The sequence below is a fragment of the Ischnura elegans genome, chromosome 12, assembly GCF_921293095.1.
Source record: "Ischnura elegans chromosome 12, ioIscEleg1.1, whole genome shotgun sequence".
Lineage (NCBI taxonomy): Eukaryota > Metazoa > Arthropoda > Insecta > Odonata > Coenagrionidae > Ischnura > Ischnura elegans.
Window position 1 is genome coordinate 56,238,640 of NC_060257.1, and position 19,842 is coordinate 56,258,481.

The following is a 19,842-nucleotide window of genomic DNA, read 5'->3' on the forward strand; positions in this document are numbered from 1 at the left end:
TAGACTTACACCAGTATGTTTCTCAGCCTTCCAAATGTATGGTTTTTGGCTTTTTGCTCAGTTTGATTTTTTTGTTCCATCAATTATGATTCCATCTTTTACCATACCTTTATTTACACCTCTACCGTCTTTCTAATTTTCTCTTTGTGGGCCCTCATAAAAATTCCACTCCGGAGTTTAAATCTACATCATACTTTTTTCTTTGGGGGTCATAAGGAAGTGGGGTTCAGCCATCAGTGAGATGTAAAGCAGTTAATTCATCTACTTTCGTAATTCCATCTATATTTCTTGGGCGATTACATTCTGTGTCCCCCATATTTATGCCCCTTGGAAGCTATGCTTGTACCATTCTTGCCAGCAAGTAACACCTAGTATAGATGGGGTTAACGTGGTTACTTGAAGGACTTAAAAATCTTGAATGCCACAGTTTAATCCTCTTGGATTGAATTTTTCTTGACATCGGAACCAGAATGACGTCACACGGCCTTTTCCCAGCATTCATACTTAGCTGTGGGGATTTTGCGTGCTTGAAAATTTTCACTTTTCATTTAATTGCAAAAAATAGATTTCATCATTTAAAAATCTAAAAGCGTGACATATGGACTCCAGGAGTAATAATCTTTTGATTTAGGCAATAAAAAAAATATAGGTAACCACCCTATTCCATTGTGGGTACCATATAAAAAGATATACCAAGGAGCATAACAAAATACAATTGTTCAACCCTCACTCTTGATACCTTAAAATTTTTACACTTTCCTCGGCGGGTGACATCTTGTCACAGCGTATCTCTGGATTTCGTATATTTCGCTTGTTATTCAAAAACGACAAAAGGCATACGGAATTCGAATGATATTACGTGCCACATTGTTGCTGAAGGTGCAAATGTCGTACATGAATGAGATAGCACTCAAACAGAAAAATGCTATTAGAAAGAAGCACTTTTATTTATTAATTTTATTGAAAGCTGTGTGATGGCGTCTTCTCAAATTTTTTGAAAAGTCTCTCCAATGAAGGTTGCATGACAGCTTTCTTGATTTATTGTTAAATAAAGCATCCTTTAGCAAGCAGTGTCTCTCTCAAAAAATCACCTTGATTAAATTCAACCCTGCCCTCGATTGTATATGTTCATATTGTCCGCACATACTGCCATATGAAACAGTTGAATGTTAGGATGCACAGTTAACATCGTGGGAATTTCAAAAAAATACTGACAAACATTGAAAAGTCCAAATTTAGGGTACGAAAGTCAAATAAAAGGTGTCAACTTGGAACATATGAAAGTGTGAATTGCACAAAAGTCAAGTTCACGAAGCATTACTTATGGTGTTGTTAATACTCTAAATACTCTACATTTCAGATTCAGCTGGAGGAATCGGTTGCCGCGTAAGTCGTCGAAAAACATCATCTCTTGGGAATGAGAACTCAAACCAGCAGCAACAAGATGGAATGGTAGTTCCATCGTCTGGTGCAATGGTTCATCAAAACCACCACAATCACAACCACCAAATACCACAACAACCTCAGCTACAAATAGTTTATCAATTTGTGTACAACAGTAGTAATAGACAGCAAACAGAAGCTTGTGAGGATCTTCACTGCCCTTGGTGTTCACTTGACTGTGTTTCACTGTACGCATTACTAAAGCATCTGAAGTTATGCCATTCAAGATTTTTGTTCACATATGTGGTGAGTATTTTTATTTTGAATGTTAAACCATTGATTTATAAGCTGAGCTTATTTATCTCATGTGATTTTTCTCGTTCATGGGGCCAAATCTTTGATAAGTATTTGTTATTTTTGGGAAGGCCGTTTTTATCTCTGTCAGCTCCCCATGGTTTTCTGTTCCCATTGATAAAGTGATCCTTGAGGAAACCATATACTTTATATAATATTGTGTCAAATGCGATAAACAGTAAATTAAAAATACTGATAACATGTTTGCGTTCATGAATAAATTGCATCCAGTTACTTTTCTGTTTTTCTCGGGTCAGTTTTTTTTTTAAATTTTGCAAAAATATGCCGAAAATTATGGCAAAATTTTTGGTATTGGAAAAATGTGGGGAAAATCTTCCGTTTTATTTTCCTAAAATGTTTTGACACCATGTCAGGTTCCTGGTAAAGGTTATATTTATTACATACTATCAGCAAAAAAAAATGTTTTCAGTTGCCTATTTTCAATTCATTTATATTCATCCCCATTTGAAGTACAGTTTTTCCACACTATTTTTCATGTAGTTTGATTATTTTCATTAAGTGATAACTATTTTCCTCTGTTGATCATTTCAATGGCCCAACCCTGGGATGTCAAAGATCTATCGGGCCAGCTGAGAAAAGAAATAATGGGTATCCTTATTATTTTCTGCCGGCCTCTGTGGCGGTGGGGTAACGTTCTCACCTGCCATACAAGAGGTCGCGGGTTCAAGTCCCACCAGGGTAGGTTTCCCCGGTCCAGGGCATGGTCGTTTGTGTACATTTACTTGTTACATTTGTTGAACACCCCGGTGTAAAATGGCCAACAAGAGCTGTATCCGGTGGTTTGAGAATAAAATAAAAAATAAAATAAAAAATAAAATAAAATTTTTTAAAGAGTGATTTTTTACTTTTTCTCGCAGCCGATTCCTGAAGGTGCTCGGATTGACGTGTCAATCAATGAGCACCATGACGGATCATATAGCGGAGGGCCCCACGACCTCCTGTCCCAACCCCCTGGCTTGGCTTTCTCGAGAGACGGTCCAGTCCGAAGGACACCCGTCACTCACATCCTCGTCTGCCGGCCGCCCCGTACTAAAACTGCCGGAAGCATCCATGGGCTTCCTCATCAGCTGGGATCTTCCCACAATTCGCAAGTTAACTCTGGTCTTCACCCTGGAACAGTTGTTAATGGAGCATATTCTTCTTCTCAGGGGTTCACTGGAGGAGCGTAAGTAGTTATTCTTTTCCCAAGACTTTAAGTGTTAAGGTTATATTGGCCACGTTCAGTGGATACTCACGTTGAGTGATGGGACCAGTGATGGACACTGTGAGAGAGAGTTAGCTCAGACATGTGAAAGAGCAAAGCAACTTGCCAGCAGGGGCGGATTCACCATCAAATTTAGGCAGGGGCATGACCTGGGTCCAAGTAGTATTGTTGGGAAGGGAGAGGGGTGTTTTTACAGTCCGGGCGCTGAGTTGTCGGAGTTTTTGCGTATGAAATCAAGTTGCTCAACTTTGAGCACTTGGTATTCCTGTAGTTTTCGTTCCAACAACTTGGAATTTTGATACAAGAAAGCCAAATCTGTTATTGATAGTTTACAGAAAACAAATTTTTTATTCCACGAAAATTGATGGATTTATTGTAAACAACACAAATCTCTGCTAACTTCAAAACCAATGGATCAATTTAAAATTGATTGGTGTGGTTGTGTGCCATAGAATGTAGGTAATGCAGATACGTTGATCATACGCGTTAAATGTCAAGAGTATATTAAATATTGTTTGATATTTATTTTGGTTTTGAGCTCTGGTTGTAGCTTTTTCTCTGCCTAGTGAGGCAGGCCAAAACAAAGCAACACGAAAAGAGAAAGTCTCTCAAAGCTTTGAGCAGTTGCCTATCGTGCGTCGTGTTGCACAGAACCCTGGCATTTTATGAATCATCCACTGCGAATACCCATGGCCTTAACCCCTATTTCATCTCCCCCCTCTGCTTTTTCCCCTCATTCCTGAGACTGTATGACTCCACAGAGCCACATAGTGAGCAGAGTTGCATCTTTAAGTAGGTAATGTGTGGCGAGACTGCTCTCTCAAAAGAATCGCACTTACCATAACAATGCCCATCTTTTTCCCATGATTCACAGCCAAGGGGAAAATATCACAACTTTCTCGTGGAAAAAATGGCAATGTAGAGGGTTTCCTTATTTCATCTGGCAGAAGTCAAAGGTATTAACGAAAAAGACTGGGAATTTCCTGCACAAAGTTTAATAGCATAACTGGTTTTGATGCAGTATCATCATCAGGTGATACGTCTTGATGCTGAAATGAACTGGAATGTGAATGGTTTTGTTATTAATCTCTTTCTTGGATAATTTTGTACCTACGTTTTTTCAATGGTCTAGAGCAGGGGTCTCCAAAATACGGTACGGGTCTCCAAATACCGCGCACTCGTTTCAAGAAGCGTGCGATTCTCGCTCGTTTAACTCTGTGAGACGCCGCTAGGAGCATTGCAGCGCTCTACTGCACGTCAAAGTCGCCTGCAACTATTCGTAAATAAGAAATATGCCACCGGATACTTCAGTAGACATTGGTATCGAATACTATAGTCATCAGCAAATTTGCTATCCGGCCTGTGGGGCGATTCGGAACTGGGAATGTGGCCCTTGTGGCCTATTAAATTGGAGACCCCTGGTCTAGAGCATGTGGACACACTGGTGAGTATTCATTAAGTGTACAGCAGAAAATTTAAACCAATCTTGTGAGAGTTGTGTTTGCTGAACGTGGCCATTTCATTATGTCCCTGTCTTGGTTGTTTTAGGCAGTTTTGGAAACCTTTGTTTCAGTCACAAATAAGGGGTGCTAGATTCACCTTTTGTGAAAATCAAGATTGCCTCAATCAACTTTAAATTAATTGGTATGCTTTAGGAGGGTGGTTTCCAATATATTTTGTGATTGAATTTCTATGAAAAAGAACGTGACAAAGGATAAAGATTCTAATTCAATATGCATCTGCAAATGATCATATTAATCAGTCACTTTTGAGATAGTTAGACATTAGTTAGACGTTAGGAGTTTGGGTCACTATTGTTTTTTTTTTTCTCGTGTGGGTGCATTCTTAGGTATTTTGTTTTCAGCATTTGATCGTTGATTACTGCTATTAAATACCTAGTTTATGTATCCATTTGGTGTCCATGCGAAGGATGAGAGAGGTTCATGAACATTTTCATAAGCTGTTGGTTTATCTAACCCTAATTAGTATGACTAGTTCGTGGTTGATGTAGCTATGTCTGAAGCAGCTGCCTTACCTTGTTATTCAGTATATAGTATACTGGTTCTTTTTCATTTAAGAATTTACCAGGCTTACTTGGTCGTAAATTTTTCATCATAATGGGATTTCTGTTTATACATGCTAATTTTTAACTGCTGAATTAATGTTTGTTATCCTTGTTTGACTACTGTCTGTAGGCATCTCTGTGAGTCAGAAAGAATATCCAAAACTAGGGGTCTGCATGTGTTTGAAACATATCATTGTTAGCTATCGATTCTAGCTTTTCTTCATTTAAATATTGTGATGGCATAGTGAATGTTAGCAATGGTCTATTAGTGAGCAACATTTGTGGTTTTTGTATTAGTTAGACATTGAGATTGATCTTTGAGTTCATGGAATAATTTTCAAAATAATTATTCAAGCTTTTATTGTCAAAATATACAACTTTGGTTGACCCTGATGTCTGATATGTAATCATTTGGGGATATATTTGTGGTATAGTTTAGGCAATTGTGATAGTAAACTTTGTCATTATATGTGTTGGAAACTACCCTATAGCTGCATAGTGTGCTAATTTTTTAATATGTTTCATTTTAAAAGTTGGAAGAAAATATCATTTTGACACTTCTTTGTCAGGAATGATGACTTAGTCTGCTCGGTCTTTACAGTTATTTATCAGTGTTGACTTGTGTGACGTTGTTACCAAGTTTTGTAAGTAAAGACATTCTGAGAAAAAGGCATCCAAATTGTAATGTAATAATTTATTAAGCTTTGCAATTGTCCCAAATGGAAATTGGTAGGATGCATAGTTGATTGCTTCTTCTAAAATGACTTAGGGCAGAATTAACTTTCCGATTCCAACGCTATCAATACTTGAAATACTTAATACATGCATATTTTTTACTTGTCTCCGTTAATGAGCGTGCAGATACAACTTGGGTCATTAGAAGAGGTACATATATTGAACGATGGCCAGGAACTGCTTCCCAAGCAGGTGTTAGGGGCTGGACTTCAGCACAAACCTGTGCCTTAGTACATCAATTACTGGCACTTCTGTTCACTTTTTTCACTTACTTTTTGAATACAAGCTCGTTATGATCATCAGGAAACCAACATCAGTAGAACCAACTTGTATCTCTGGTGATGCTGTGGTCAACCCATTTCCTTGAGATAGAAGTGATGGAAGCGCTTATGAAAGGCAATCATTAGTCATAGTGTCTTTTTTTTTAATCTCCCTCAAATTTTTATGATGAAGTTTTCCTGCTCCTCAATTTTCATTGTGGATATGTTTTGAGAGTTCCTTTCAATCCTGTCTACTTAAGTGTATAATGTTTCTAATTGAATACTTATAGTATTAGGATCCAACTGTACACATCAGGTGATGCAATTGGTCAGCACTGATGATATGCTAGTTTTAACACATTACAAAATTTTATGAAATAGCTGACGAAAACCTCAACACCAATGGTAAGGGCTCTATGGTAGTGATGAAGTGCTTTCTGTTTGTGTCAGCAACTGTTTGGCTGAATTCATTATTAGTTCCTCACACCTCCCCTCAAACAGCTAATATTTTCTTCGATTTGCCAATTTTAAGAGTTTTGGTGGTGATTTCATTTGTGAGCATGACTCGCATGTCACTTGATTGAAACTTAGTTTATTTTTTTGCCCGTCGTATATTCCCTGTTCTTCACGTTACCATATATTACAAGTCCTCTTATCCAGCATTGCCTCTGCCAGCTTTTGCTGGGTATATTTATGCAAGCGGTGGAACATTTCTCCCTTTATAATAATAATAGTAATAATAATAAATTCGTTTATTTCGTGGGCCTGTGGCCCATGAGAAAACCATTGCACAACTTTCACATGTTAAGCATGATATTACATTCCCAAAAGAAAAGAAAAAAAAATAAAAAGAAACGCATAAGATACACTTGTTGCGGACAGCCGCCAACTTACAGACAATTAGGCAAAAACAATACCAACGAAAGGAGAAACAGTTTCCAAAATGGAGATACTTTAGTTTCCCCTCCTTGGTGACATCATATTCATAAGGAAAAACAAAAAATGAAAAGAAATACATAACATTTACTCGTTGTAAACCGCCGTCAGCACACAGACAATACGGCAAAACAACAGCAACATAAGGGAAAACATCATACTGCGGAGTAACTGACCAACAATCGCAAGAAATCAAGGCGATAATTTAATATAACAATAGTGTCAGACAAACAGTATTAAAAAAAAACAAAAAAAGTAAATAACAACTTAGTATGACACTCAAATTTAACATAATTTTACACTCAATTTTCTGCAACCATATGTTAGAGCCATTCGATTAAACACCGTTTTAATTTTACTTCAATCAGTTTTAGACAGACAGCATTTTAGGGTTATTTATTAAGATATCGTACACCTGGGTTTTGAAGGCATGTATGGATTTAGTATTTCTAATTTTGGATGGTAGGGAGTTCCATACTCTAGAGGCGATTATTGTGAAGGATTTAGTTACATGAAGTGTGCTATGTTGAGGGATGTGAAGATCTACGGAGTGATTCCTAGTGGGTACTGCATGTAGATCTTTTTTCCAGGTAAATCTAGCAGCTAGGTAAACGGGATTTATAAAGACTGCTTATCATTATTTTTGAAGTCTTCTCCATAGATGGCTGTTGTGAGTTCTATACTTCTACCAATCTCTTAGTCCCTGGATGAGTTATCCTTCTATTATTCTTATCACTTGGGTTTTCAGACTGTGTAGCGACGTTTGACGAACATTTTGAGTCAAAACCACAAAAAATTATAATTTTTTTTGTATTAACTTGTATTTGTGCTACAAAATTTTCCACCTGGTGAAAAAAAAAACTAGCTGCCACCCACTTTTCACAAGTTGATGACGTCATTAGAGTTCATGATCATTAACTCGTCAGAGAGGATTGTTAATTGAGGGAAGAAATTGCTCCGTAGAGTGTAAACAACGGTCGAGAGTCGCTCGCGGCCCTAAGTGAGTAAAAAATATGGAGTGAGATCTTTGTAGGCTATTCTTGTCTATTCAATACAATGAATACCGAGAAATCTTGATTTTATCTTTTGCAGTTGTGACTTCTTCCTTTAGTTACTTTCTATGTGTTAAGTCTATGAACGTGGGCAGTGGCGCCGACTCCATGGGGCCTGAGGGGGGCCCGAGCCCCCTCAAAAATTGGTTATGGGTGTGACTAAAAATGTGTCAGGCTTGTCGATTTTCCCCGGAGTGTCCAGATATCGAGATTCGAGTTATCAGGGTTCTAATTTTGATCATATGGCTCTTCTAAAATGCTTAAAAAACTTAAAACTCACTACTTATAAAATTACCTGGGGCGAGATCCCCGGTTTGGGCCCCCCCAATATTTTTTGTAAGTCGGCACCCCTGAACGTGGGTACCAATTTCATTCCAGCTGTGCGTGGCTAAAAAACAACGCGAACTTGAGAAAATTCTCATTTCCCCGCATTCTGCCCATTCGTCGCACGAGGGAAGGATTTCAGTGACGTCACGCTCAATCGCGGCTTCGGACTGAGACTACCTTCTACTTACCTTGCTCGCGGCCCATGGACAAGACCGAGCAGTAGCGGAGAAGTAGCAATTATCCGCTCGGCATGAGCTCGTTACATCATCAAATTCTCTGCTAAAAGGTTAATGCCGTCGATTTTTAGTCGCGAATATGGTCGCATCCGTATTTCGCACATTTTATGACCGTCATAAATGGTCGAAAAAAGGTCCACTAATCCGCCGCACGTCTTAATTCGAGAGACGACCTTTGGGCGTTGGTATAGCAGCAGTATGCGAAGTTTGGACGCTCGTGGTCTTGACAGTTGGGTTAGGCCCCTTGCACATACACCGATTTTGGACGGCCAATAAAATACCGGCCGATATTTTATCGGTGGAGCGATGCTTGAGAACACACGGGTTTTTTTACCTATCAAACGATCTCTACTTCGGATTTCTCTAGCTCGGATGTTGTGTCGGCGCCGGCTATCCACTGGTCTTTTACCGATGCCGGTGCGTGGTCGGCCAGTGTGCGGATTCCCGTGCCCCCCCATTGTTCACTACTAGAATGTGGACAGTCGATATTTTACCAGCCGTCCGAAATCGGTTTGTGTGCAAGGGACCTTAGTGGTACCTGTAATATGCGGAATTCGGACAGTCGCGTTCAAGGCAGCTTTGAGCACTGCGCGGAAAAGGGACGTTCATATCTAGCGAGGCAGGTAAAATATGCGGAGTACGGATGAGCTAGTAAATATTTTGAATAGTGGGCTACGGATCGGAAAACGGAAGAAACAGGTCTCTATATTGTTCAAACCTCATCGCAATCGACAGTATGAAAAAATCGTGAATGTACATTTTCCTACGATTTCGAATATTCATTCATCATTTATTAACTGGCTCTCTCCTTTTCCAGTACACACATTGGTACATTGCACAATGGGAATACAATTAAAAATATCATCACGGAGATGGAAAATATGTATCAATAACATTATATTTAAATGGTCTTTTCATTATTTATTCTGCAATTGTCTCCTTTTCATTGTATACAATAATCTTGATTGTGTCAATAAGCATAAAAAGAGTGGTTTGTTTCATGACGTTGATGTCACATGTTATCAATTTACATTTATCAACAAATACTAAGAATCATGGTAACAAAGTGGACATTAAATTTAAAATTACAGGAAATAAATTACTTGTTATAATAACCTCTAAACAATGGAAATTACGGAATGTATCAATAATACGAAGCAAGTCGTAAGGAAAATGGTAGAAGTTGATCTCAAAAGAAAACGAATACTTTGTTTTCCTATTCATTTTATTTCACTAGAAAGATGACGATAACCAAAGTCGAGCCAGACTTCCTCATCCTATTTTTACAAGATGGAGAGCTAATTCGCAAATTTTACGCTTAAAGTCCACCTTTCTGGACTCATTCTCCCCCAAAAGTTTATTAGCGTTGTAGGAAAACCTAATTTTTTTAATGACGAAGAGCAGATTCTACAAATATGACGTAAGAGATTATAATGGTAATGACTACAATCGGATTCGAAGGGCCATACGTCCTCATCCTATTTTTTATACGATGAAGAGCGAATTCGCAAATTTTACACCAGAGTTCACCTCAAGGCTCATCCTTCCCCAAAACCTTATTAGCGTTTTAGGTAAACCTAAGGCATTTTTTTTAAGACGAAGAGTAGATTCCACAAATATGACGTTGGAGACCTCCGCCTTTTTCCTTGCGTCTAAACGTTTTTTAAAATATGAGGAAAATCGGGGAGAATTATACTTTCCATCATCCCGTCTCTATCACGCCCTGCTGCATATGATGAGGATATCGATCCACGCTATTGCCTTAGAGGTATGATAACGCTAGGACGGGGTTGAAAGGCTTTAATTTCCAGAAGACGTGGGACGAAATGTCGAGCGTGGGAGGGATTCTGAGATTACGGTCAAGTAGTGGGGGAGACGGCCGACTTTTTGGCGGTGACACAAATAGCTATTTGAAAAAAGATTCTTCTAACTTCCTCCTATTGCTTACGAATGGCAGTTCAGGGTAGAGGTGAATGTTGGCTTTCTCGCGTTTTTTTATGGTCGGGTTCCAAGAGCTCTGATAGAAGATATCAATAATACGAAGCCAGTCTTAAGGAAGGTGTCGGAAGTTGATTTCCAAAGAAAAAGAGTACTTCCTTTTCCTGTTAATTTTATTTCAATCGAAAGATGGCGATGACTACAGTCGAGCCATACTTCCTCATCCTATTTTTACTCAATGAAGAGAAAATTCGTAAATTTTACGCGTAAAGTCCACCCTAGACTCATTCCTCCTCAGAATTTTTTTAGAATTGTAGGAAAACCTGAGGAATGAATAGTGGGAGGGAATCAGAGGTTACGGCCAAGTAGTGGAGGAGACGGCTGAATTTTTGGCGATGACATAAATTGCTGTTTGAAAAAAATGCTTCTAACTACCTACTATTGCTTACGAATGGCAGTTGAGGGCATAGGTGAGACAACCGATTGATGTTCGGTATGGAATACAAATGATCCTGGTTAATTTCAATATCAAGTACTGAGGGGCGATAACTTTGTATTCGCTACCTGTATCCATTTCCAATGACCATTCCTTGTGCTCACGATCAAGGGGACCACGTAGAATAGGCTCCATGCCATCCCATTGAACTCGGGTCTTCAACCTTATCTCATACAAAGGTCCTCAACTGTAAAATATTACATTTTCGGAAAAACCGTGGTTAAATTTTCGAATTTGACGTACAATGAGAGGTGTAATAAGATCGGAATTTCATGTGATTGAAAATTTTCATCCCGACGACTCAATACGGAGGATGGAAACAAGTTCTATGATTAATGGTTACAAAGTGGAACATTTGAAAATACAGAAAATAAAATAAATTCATAGTGATAACTGCCATAAAAAAGTAATTGAAGTCAAAGAAGATATCAATGACATGAAGTGAATCTTCAGGAAGATGATGGAAGTTGATCTTAAAAGAAAAGAGTACTTCGTTTTCCTGTTAATTTTATTTCACTCAAATAATGGTGATGACTTCATGCGAATTCGTTGAGTCTCCTCATCCTATTTGGTCCTCATCCTGTTTTTATACGATAAAATAGGGAATTCACTAATTTTACGCTAGAGTCCGCATAAGACTCATTCCTCCTAAGAATTTTATTAGCGTTTGAGGAAAAACTGAGGTATTTTTTTAACGAATATGGCGCCAGAGACCTTCGCCTTTTTCCTTCCCTAAATATCGTTAAAATAGGATGAAAATCGGAGGGAATTTTACTTTCAATCATCCCGAGGTAGTAATAGTGAAGCGTTAAAATATTTCAGATACTTCAAATATCGATTACGATAACCAACAGTAATGGAAACCGATCGGAATAATTTCGATCAGAGTCAAGACAACTCCCCTTTCAATGCAAATTCTGAAAATTTCATCGTAATTGCGGAAGTTTTTAAGAAAATACGTCAAGTGAAAAGATTGGTCGAGAGGGAGGGATGCGTCTTCTTTAGCCAGGGCGTGGATAAATGAGACTAGAGGTTTTAAAATTACAATTCTCCTTTAGTAAATGAGATTGGATTAATATCGGGTATTACGATTCGTTTAAATGTACATGTTGATGTATTAATGCGTGAACGTAAAAATGCGCACAAGTGGAAACGCAACTTTTGCGATTGCGTGAACAGGATATAAGTCTATTGTGTCTATAATTATTTTCGTATTTGCTTAATGCATTCATTTATTCCCCGTTCCGGTTCACCGAAATCGTCCAGTGCATTCTCGTTCATACGTCAACTCGTACGAGAATGTGTCGTGTAATCAGGCCTTACGTAAAGTTCTATCCTAAACAAATGCAACCCGCTCGACACGAGATGGCCATTCTGAATAGCAGCTGATGATGATGCTTCAGTATTGAAATGTGGATTATGAAAGTATTTTCTTTGACCAAATTGTTAAATTTTCGCTATTATAATTGGAATTCTACAAAGTGAGCACTATTACCACTCATATTCCTGCTAAACAGTCAGCATGAAAAATGTCAATTTCCAAGCACAGTCCAATAATCCTGCTTTTCCCCATTAGGATTCTCCCAATCGGAATCATTGATTATTTCTCTCTCATGTAGGCTTTTACTCACACTGATGCACTTGACTGATGGCAGGGCAAACGACATTATTGAAAAAATTGCCAAGGACGGACAGCCAATCAAAACTTGAACACATGCGCTTATTTTATACTTATAAAAACGAGTATTGTCGAGCGTAACTGTTGTTGTAACTCTCATGCATTGAGCCATGCAAACGCCAGTGAACTGAAAATGCATTGCGAATTCAGGTTTTGGATCTTTTTCGTCTTTATATTTATTCTCCTCGTTCAACTGTATCGTCGCGACTCCCTCACGATACTCTGCCATAAAACTGACCTGTTTCTGCTGAACTTGACAGATTTCAGCTGATTGTACCTCGAAATTTTTATAAATTAAGCATCATAAAAAATTTAGGAAATTTCACTTCACAGGAAGTTACAAGTAGCACATATAATCATACCCTGCCCATTGCCAGCTCAGTCATCGTTCATTCTGACAAACTCCTTTATCACTGTCCCCGTACGTATTGCGATCTATTTCTTTCGCAAAGCCATAATTCTTGCGAGCGTTCGGTCAGAAGCAAACTACTGTTACATAAGCCACCGTTCTATCCACCCTACAAATACTGCCGTCTGTTTACTTCTCCAACAACAAAACTTTCTCAAGCAGAGTCGAAGGATTTGCAAGTTCAGTTACAATGTATTTTCCTCCATTTCTTGGCACCAAGCAGTAATAAACTTTCGTGGTGCGAGCAAGGGTAATATAACTGGTCTCAATACGCCATCTTCTTGTTTATTGCCTCAATTATTGGCCTTCGATAAAATTAATGTTCTCTTTTACGATGTTTCCTGGTTTTGTTTGGTAGGTTCAGCATCACCTACGTTTACGAAATATAGCGCGGAGTTTTCATTTTAGAACGGGAGGCAAAAAAGGAATAGGCTCAAAAAAATTACGCTCCTTTCATTTTTTAAATAATGTTGACAGTGCATAGAGTGCGAAATATCAGGGCAATGATGTCATGGTTACCGTTACATTGTGAGATAACGCTGGCGTTCAAGTTATCAAGTGTATTTTCGAAGGGAATTCTGCTATCACACACAGGATTAATTTCTGTTTCATGCCTTGAAAACACACGCTAGTTTACTTGCAAATTCAAACCTTTTATCGAGAATATTTTCAAAACACAAGATTATTTCACACAGATGCACTGCGTGGTGAACATGTCCGTTTGGGTTGTTCGGCAAAATGTTTTCACTGTCGGTTCTTAATGAATCCGATGAAATCCGCGATGAAGTAATCATCTACACCTCTTCATTTCTCAAGTACTTAGATTAACTTCTGCGACAAAATTCTCGAAAAAGAACGCTTTTTATCATTTCACGGAAAGATTGATCCATTATAAAGCCCAAATTAGAGTCCCAACTACCTTTCAGCTGTATTAGAACTGCGCTGAAAACAATGTTGGAACTACCTTGAAATTGTGAATTGAAGAATGATTTCATCACATTTGCTGCTGACAGGGTTAATAGGAGTAACATTCGTAGGAGATAAATTTAGACATTTGCGAATCTCCGAAATGAAACCGATCCTTCATTATGAGAGTTTAAAGGTAGAATCAATTGTGTAACTTTATCCACCATTTAAATCAAAATAGTTAAGTGCAGATCAAGTTAGTTTCAGGGTATCTTTTCACTCTTTTCATCTCTGAAGTAATTCCTGAGTCTAGCTCTATGTGACTTCAACACAAATACATTTACAATTGAAACTCGTCCCTCGTTCCTGTTGTATCACCATGGACGTACGTGATGGTCGGAAGAGAGCAATTTTCATAAGTTTCAAGGACGAGAAAGCCACTACACGCGCCATCGCCGCTAATTAAGCGATACGTTACGTGTGCTTTATCACAAACCTTATTTCCTCTTTCAATGACATTACTAGGGAAGAGGCAAGGAGTCCCTGGGCACAGAAGGAATTTACAGTGCTCCCAAAAAATGACATTACTTTTTGTGGTGATCGGCCGAATAAGGTTATTATCGTAAACCGATGCGCCTATGTTAACACCCGTCCATGATGGAAGAATCGTCTTCAGATCTACATACCACCCCCCAAACTACTCAGTAGGCGTGTGGCACGGGGTGTTAGGACACCAGCCGTTTAGGAATGATGATGAAATTCTCTAACGAAATTACGCGTAGAATTTATTTTCCTTTATATTTAGGCGCACGTAACGAGAGATTTTATTGTCTGAGTTCGACTTAGTACGTAGTGAAGTCCTTCATTGCAGGGGGAAAAACGAATTTCCATACCCACCTGTTCGGCAAAACATCTCTCTTAATTTGTCGTTTCTGTCGGACCTGGGAATAAATTTGGGTTCTAATTTAATGCTCTTCGTGTCGCTCTTAAAAAAGATATTTATTCTCAAATGCTCAAGCAATCTAAGCCTAGCGCCACTGATCTGGATTGGCTACATTTTGCTCTACTGACCTGTATTCCTAATGAAATGACTAAACGAAAAGCCTCCTTCGAAGTGTATGTGAAAATGAAATTTGCTTCGCTATTCTCAGAGGAACGTGCTTTAAAATCTCTCCCAGCCTATTAACATGAGATTTAAATTTTGAAAATGAGAAATGATTTTTCATCCCGCATGTTATTTAATAATGCCAGTGTTATCATCCACCTTCCTAGGTGTTCATACAGAACGAAACGTAGTTTCATTTTATGCACTATATAAAAATTTTATCCAGCCTTTTTTCTTCTAAAGGCCGCTGTACACGATGGATGATCATGCTGAATGATCACGTGATAATTCACAGGATCATGCGAGCAAATTAGAACATGTTCTAATTTCACTGAATGATCATGCGCATGAGGTTCATTCGCGAATTGTTCCGTTATACACGGTGAATGACTTTATATTCCATTTTAATGTTATTTGGACTTATAATGCGTTGCGGGTTGCTTGAATGAATACAACTATCATTTTTCCTGAGTTCAACTGAAATTAAATTTGTCTGAGAAATATAATTGACAAAAAGTTATTTTCCTCAATCGTGGACTCATTGATTATGCATCACTAAATTATGATAAATAATGGAACTATTGAATTGGCTGACGGAAGTTTGCATGGAGCTTTAGTACTTAATAGGTCAAATTGACAGTGCCCATTTTTCTAGGTTATGTGAAACCACCGTCCTCTAAGTGTTAATTAACCATCAGCGAATTCCGCTAGGTTAGCTAGCATACAATCGAAGATATCTAAGCGGATGAGCTGGTGCAGAAGCGAGATGGCTGACAAAGGCGTTGGTCACAGTGGAAGCTAAGGCAACCTGATAATATAGCACCACTTGTGATAGCAATTCAGGGGTCTCGACCGCTGATACGAGATAATGCTACGTAAGGCTTCGCGAGCCGAAATTAGAAATCAGCATACCGACCCCACGTTTGGGTTTCTTCGCAAGCCTTCCAAGGCTTAGCTTGCAATTCCAGCTCACAGGGCAGTTAACGCTGAGATAAGCCAGTGAATATGCATCCCTTATTTTTTGACCCGTGATAGCAAACCTTTCGGCGACTATAGGGTGGTTTACATTTTTTTTAAATTGCCAAAATCGAAAGATTATTACTCCTGGAGTACGTATTTCACGCTTTTAGATTTTTAAATGACAATATTCAATTTTCGCGATTAAATGAAAAGTGAAAATTTCAAGCGCGCGAAAACGCGACGGCTAAGTATGAATGTTGGGAAAAGCCCGTGTGTCGTCATTCTGGTTCCAGCTGCCGCCGTGTGAGGCCACCTCGGTGCGAGGTTATGAGCGTCGCTACGATGCAGGCTGCTAGCAGGTAACAGAGTACCCTGCTATCAGGTAGCGCTTGGCTCAAACAAGGATTGTTAATACCCTAGCAAACGAAGTAAACTTTCCGACCATAGGAAATTTTAATAGGCGATTATTAAGACATGTATCCCTGAGCTCTGTGCCACATGCATGCATTGGTAATCTCAGACGATGTAAAACTCCTGACTCCTCGTATAGAATCTAGGTCCCTGTGACGTCAGGTGGAGTGGCATCGCATGGGCGCCAATCTGGCCTTTTTCAAATGAGGTTAAAATTGACCATTAACATTCGTCTTAAAAGGGGATTTCTAAAACCAAATAATTTGTATATTATGAATACACTAATGTTGAGTAACGAATCGCAGTCAGTGCTTTTCGTTTTCTTTGATGAAGGAAACTACCCTATTGTAATTCAAAACTTAATAAAATAAAAGATTATAATCTTAATTTGCGTTCCAACCCAATGACTACGACTAACCATTAATTTTAAATCGTGTAGCATGGTTAGTTTTCACAATAAATCATTGATTGCATTAATCAGTATTTGTTTTTAAGCTCAAATATTTAATGAGAGGACACTACTAAAGTGAGTGTAACATGTGAATAAAGTATTACGGAGCAGAAAATGATTGAAGACACGATTTCGAGGGGGTTATTATTATTATTGGCTGAGGCCATTTTCATACTTGACGTGTAATAAATCCTGCCTCATTTTACGTATCGACGTAATTTGAGACTTATGGTGAGATGATGTTGGAAAGATGTGTGACTGCACTTGAAAAATTATTGACTACTTTCACTAAAATATTTAATTATACCTGTTCGCCCTTTCAGCATGTTTCAGTTCATATTCTTTTCAGATCATCACCGGAAGATGCTATAAAAAGCGAAATCGGTCGTTTGTAATTTTTTTATTTGAAGTTGTATTTTTTTTCAAGTGCAATCATACTTATCAGCAGTATGGATTAATTTTGGCAGCTGTTTCGACTCTGCAAACTTGACTGGATTCGCTCGTAGCACCCTTCAAGCTGAAAATATAAGTGCTTCACGTGGCAATGAATCACTCAATCAATTTACCAACCCGACGGTTATTTTTACTGGCGAGGGTAGAGCTCGCCAAATTTCCGTGGGCCACCTGCGATACAAAATTGTACATTTTGATTACCAGGCGACCTTGGGGATACAAATGCTTACTACCAATATTGTGGCTCTGTGTCATGTACAAAATACGAGGAGGTGGACTGAATTTGTGTTGCACTACGCATCTATGATTGTTATTATTCTATGTAATCTACTGGGTTAGAGGACATATGCTGCTGGATACATGGCAATGCCGCCCGACCGTTCTCTTTTCGTGATGTATGATACGTTTAAATATTGTGCTTTAATCTTGAAATGTTCGTGTCAGACCCTCAGATCTTGAAACTTCGTCAACATTTGTCCCTCGTCAACATTTGCCTATTTTCGACAATTGTAACATGACACAGAAGTATTTTTTCAGATGTATTTTTGTATTTAAGATACAGGCAAATGTTGCAACCTGCTAAAAAAAAACTTTCCACCAAGATTCGAGTGGCTAGTTTGAGTTTCACTTCTACGAAATGTAGGTAGACACATTTGATTAATATTTAGTGGATTGAAAATGATTTCGTTGGTAACTAGCTGCTATTAGATATAGTACTTATTAATTAAGAATGGGTATGTTTTAGAGCTACTCGGAGAAAAAGTTGGGAACATCACTATATTTTCAGGCCCGACAAAAACGATAGTACAAGATAGATATATTGCCTAAGGGATAGATATTAGGTCGAACTCGGCCAGTAAAATCTCTCACTACGTGCGCCTAAATATTTTAGTATCTCCGTCTAAAATAATGCCTGGTATCCTAACAGCTCCCGTCACACGATTATTTAGGTTGGTCTTCCAGAGTATTAAGTAGAATTAGATGTGCGAAAAATCCACAGAGGAAAAATCATTCGCCTTGACCGGGATTCGAACCCGGATCCCTCGATTTCCGGCCGAGTGCTTTAGCCAGTTAAGCTACCGAGGCGTCATTCTCCCCTGTGGAAATTTGTGGACTATACCGGACAAGGTGGTATGGACTGCTGAGCATATGATGCGACTAGCAGTCCAGGTCGTGCGCATGGCGCCACAGCCGGAGAGCAAAGCCCGAACTTTGAACACTAGAGGTGTTCGCTCTGGACTTATGAAAGTATACCGGGACTAGCCACGGTGATAACTTTTTACGGAGTCACCCGCAATGCACAAATAGTGCGAAAAATCCACAGAGGAAAAAGGCGAATGATTTTTCCTCTGTGGATTTTTCGCACTATTTGTGCATTGCGGGTGACTCCGTAAAAAGTTATCACCGTGGCTAGTCCCGGTATACTTTCATAGAATTAGATGTGGTTCACAAATATTTTTCATTGGGGAAACGTACGGTCTATGGAGTTAATTGCGTGATTTCGTCACGGTGGAGTGAACATAATTTTCTCCGTCGACCATGTCTGGACACTTCTTTTGCGGGCAGAATCAATAGAGCCGAGAGGAAAGGGATGGCTTCTCTCTAGTTAAGGGATGGCATGACACCGCTCTTCAAAGGACTCAGCAGGTCAGCTAGAGCTCTCCACACTTGTCGGATGTGGAAATGCTCTACTTAACCAGGCGCGGAGGTGTGGCATCAAACTAGCTGCTCCCTTCTGTTGCATCTTCTCATCCGCCTCTCAAGGTCTTGCCCTGAGTGATACTGAAAATAACTTCGCAGTACGATTTTTTTCACATTGATAATTGACGATTATGGTGACAAATGTTGGGGCGATACCCATCGCCTTTTTTCCCGATGAAAATATCACGTTAAAATATCGTGAAGCATCACTGGATAAAAAAAATCGCCTCCCTGTAAAATTTTACGATATATCGAGCGATGTCGGGTGGTATATCGTGATGGTGTCGGTTATTTATCTGGTGATTTTTATCGTGATCATTTTATAGAGAGCAATACTTAGATTTTTGCTATCGGGTGATGCATTACTATTTTATGCCGGGAGCGATAGTACTATTTTTCAGGAGGCGATGATGTTACAAATGACACTGCGACGGACAGAACACCCTGTCGCTCTTGTGTCTACCCACGGACTGCCCCAAAAATCCCCTTCATGTCGTCAGGGCCAGTGGCGCAGCGAGGGGGGTTTTGGGGGGATAAAACCCCCCAGAGCTCAGAGAAATTTTTAATTTCAATCCATTTTACTTAATTGGATTAATATTACTTATAGAATAGTGATTAATGAAATTAATTATTAAGATTAAAGAGGGAAAAATAAAAGGATTAATAAGGTTAACAAAATGTCGCTCCGAAAGCCGCAAAACTTACTATTTTGAATCATTTATCTTAAAATTTTTCCGGGGAAGGGCCCCCGCACCTCACGC

The 19,842-nt window shown here is 38.9% G+C and overlaps 1 protein-coding gene across 3 annotated transcripts in view; it reads left to right on the forward strand.

Annotated features, from left to right (window-relative positions):
- Nucleotides 1-19,842, forward strand: part of LOC124169599 (polycomb protein suz12-A) — an 89,888-nt gene that overhangs the window by 50,738 nt on the left and 19,308 nt on the right. For all 3 annotated transcript variants that reach the window (XM_046548238.1, XM_046548239.1, XM_046548240.1), the window contains 2 exons: nucleotides 1,361-1,689; nucleotides 2,616-2,923. In XM_046548238.1, coding sequence (XP_046404194.1) covers nucleotides 1,361-1,689; nucleotides 2,616-2,923 — 637 coding nt within the window. The remainder of the gene's footprint in view (nucleotides 1-1,360; nucleotides 1,690-2,615; nucleotides 2,924-19,842) is intronic.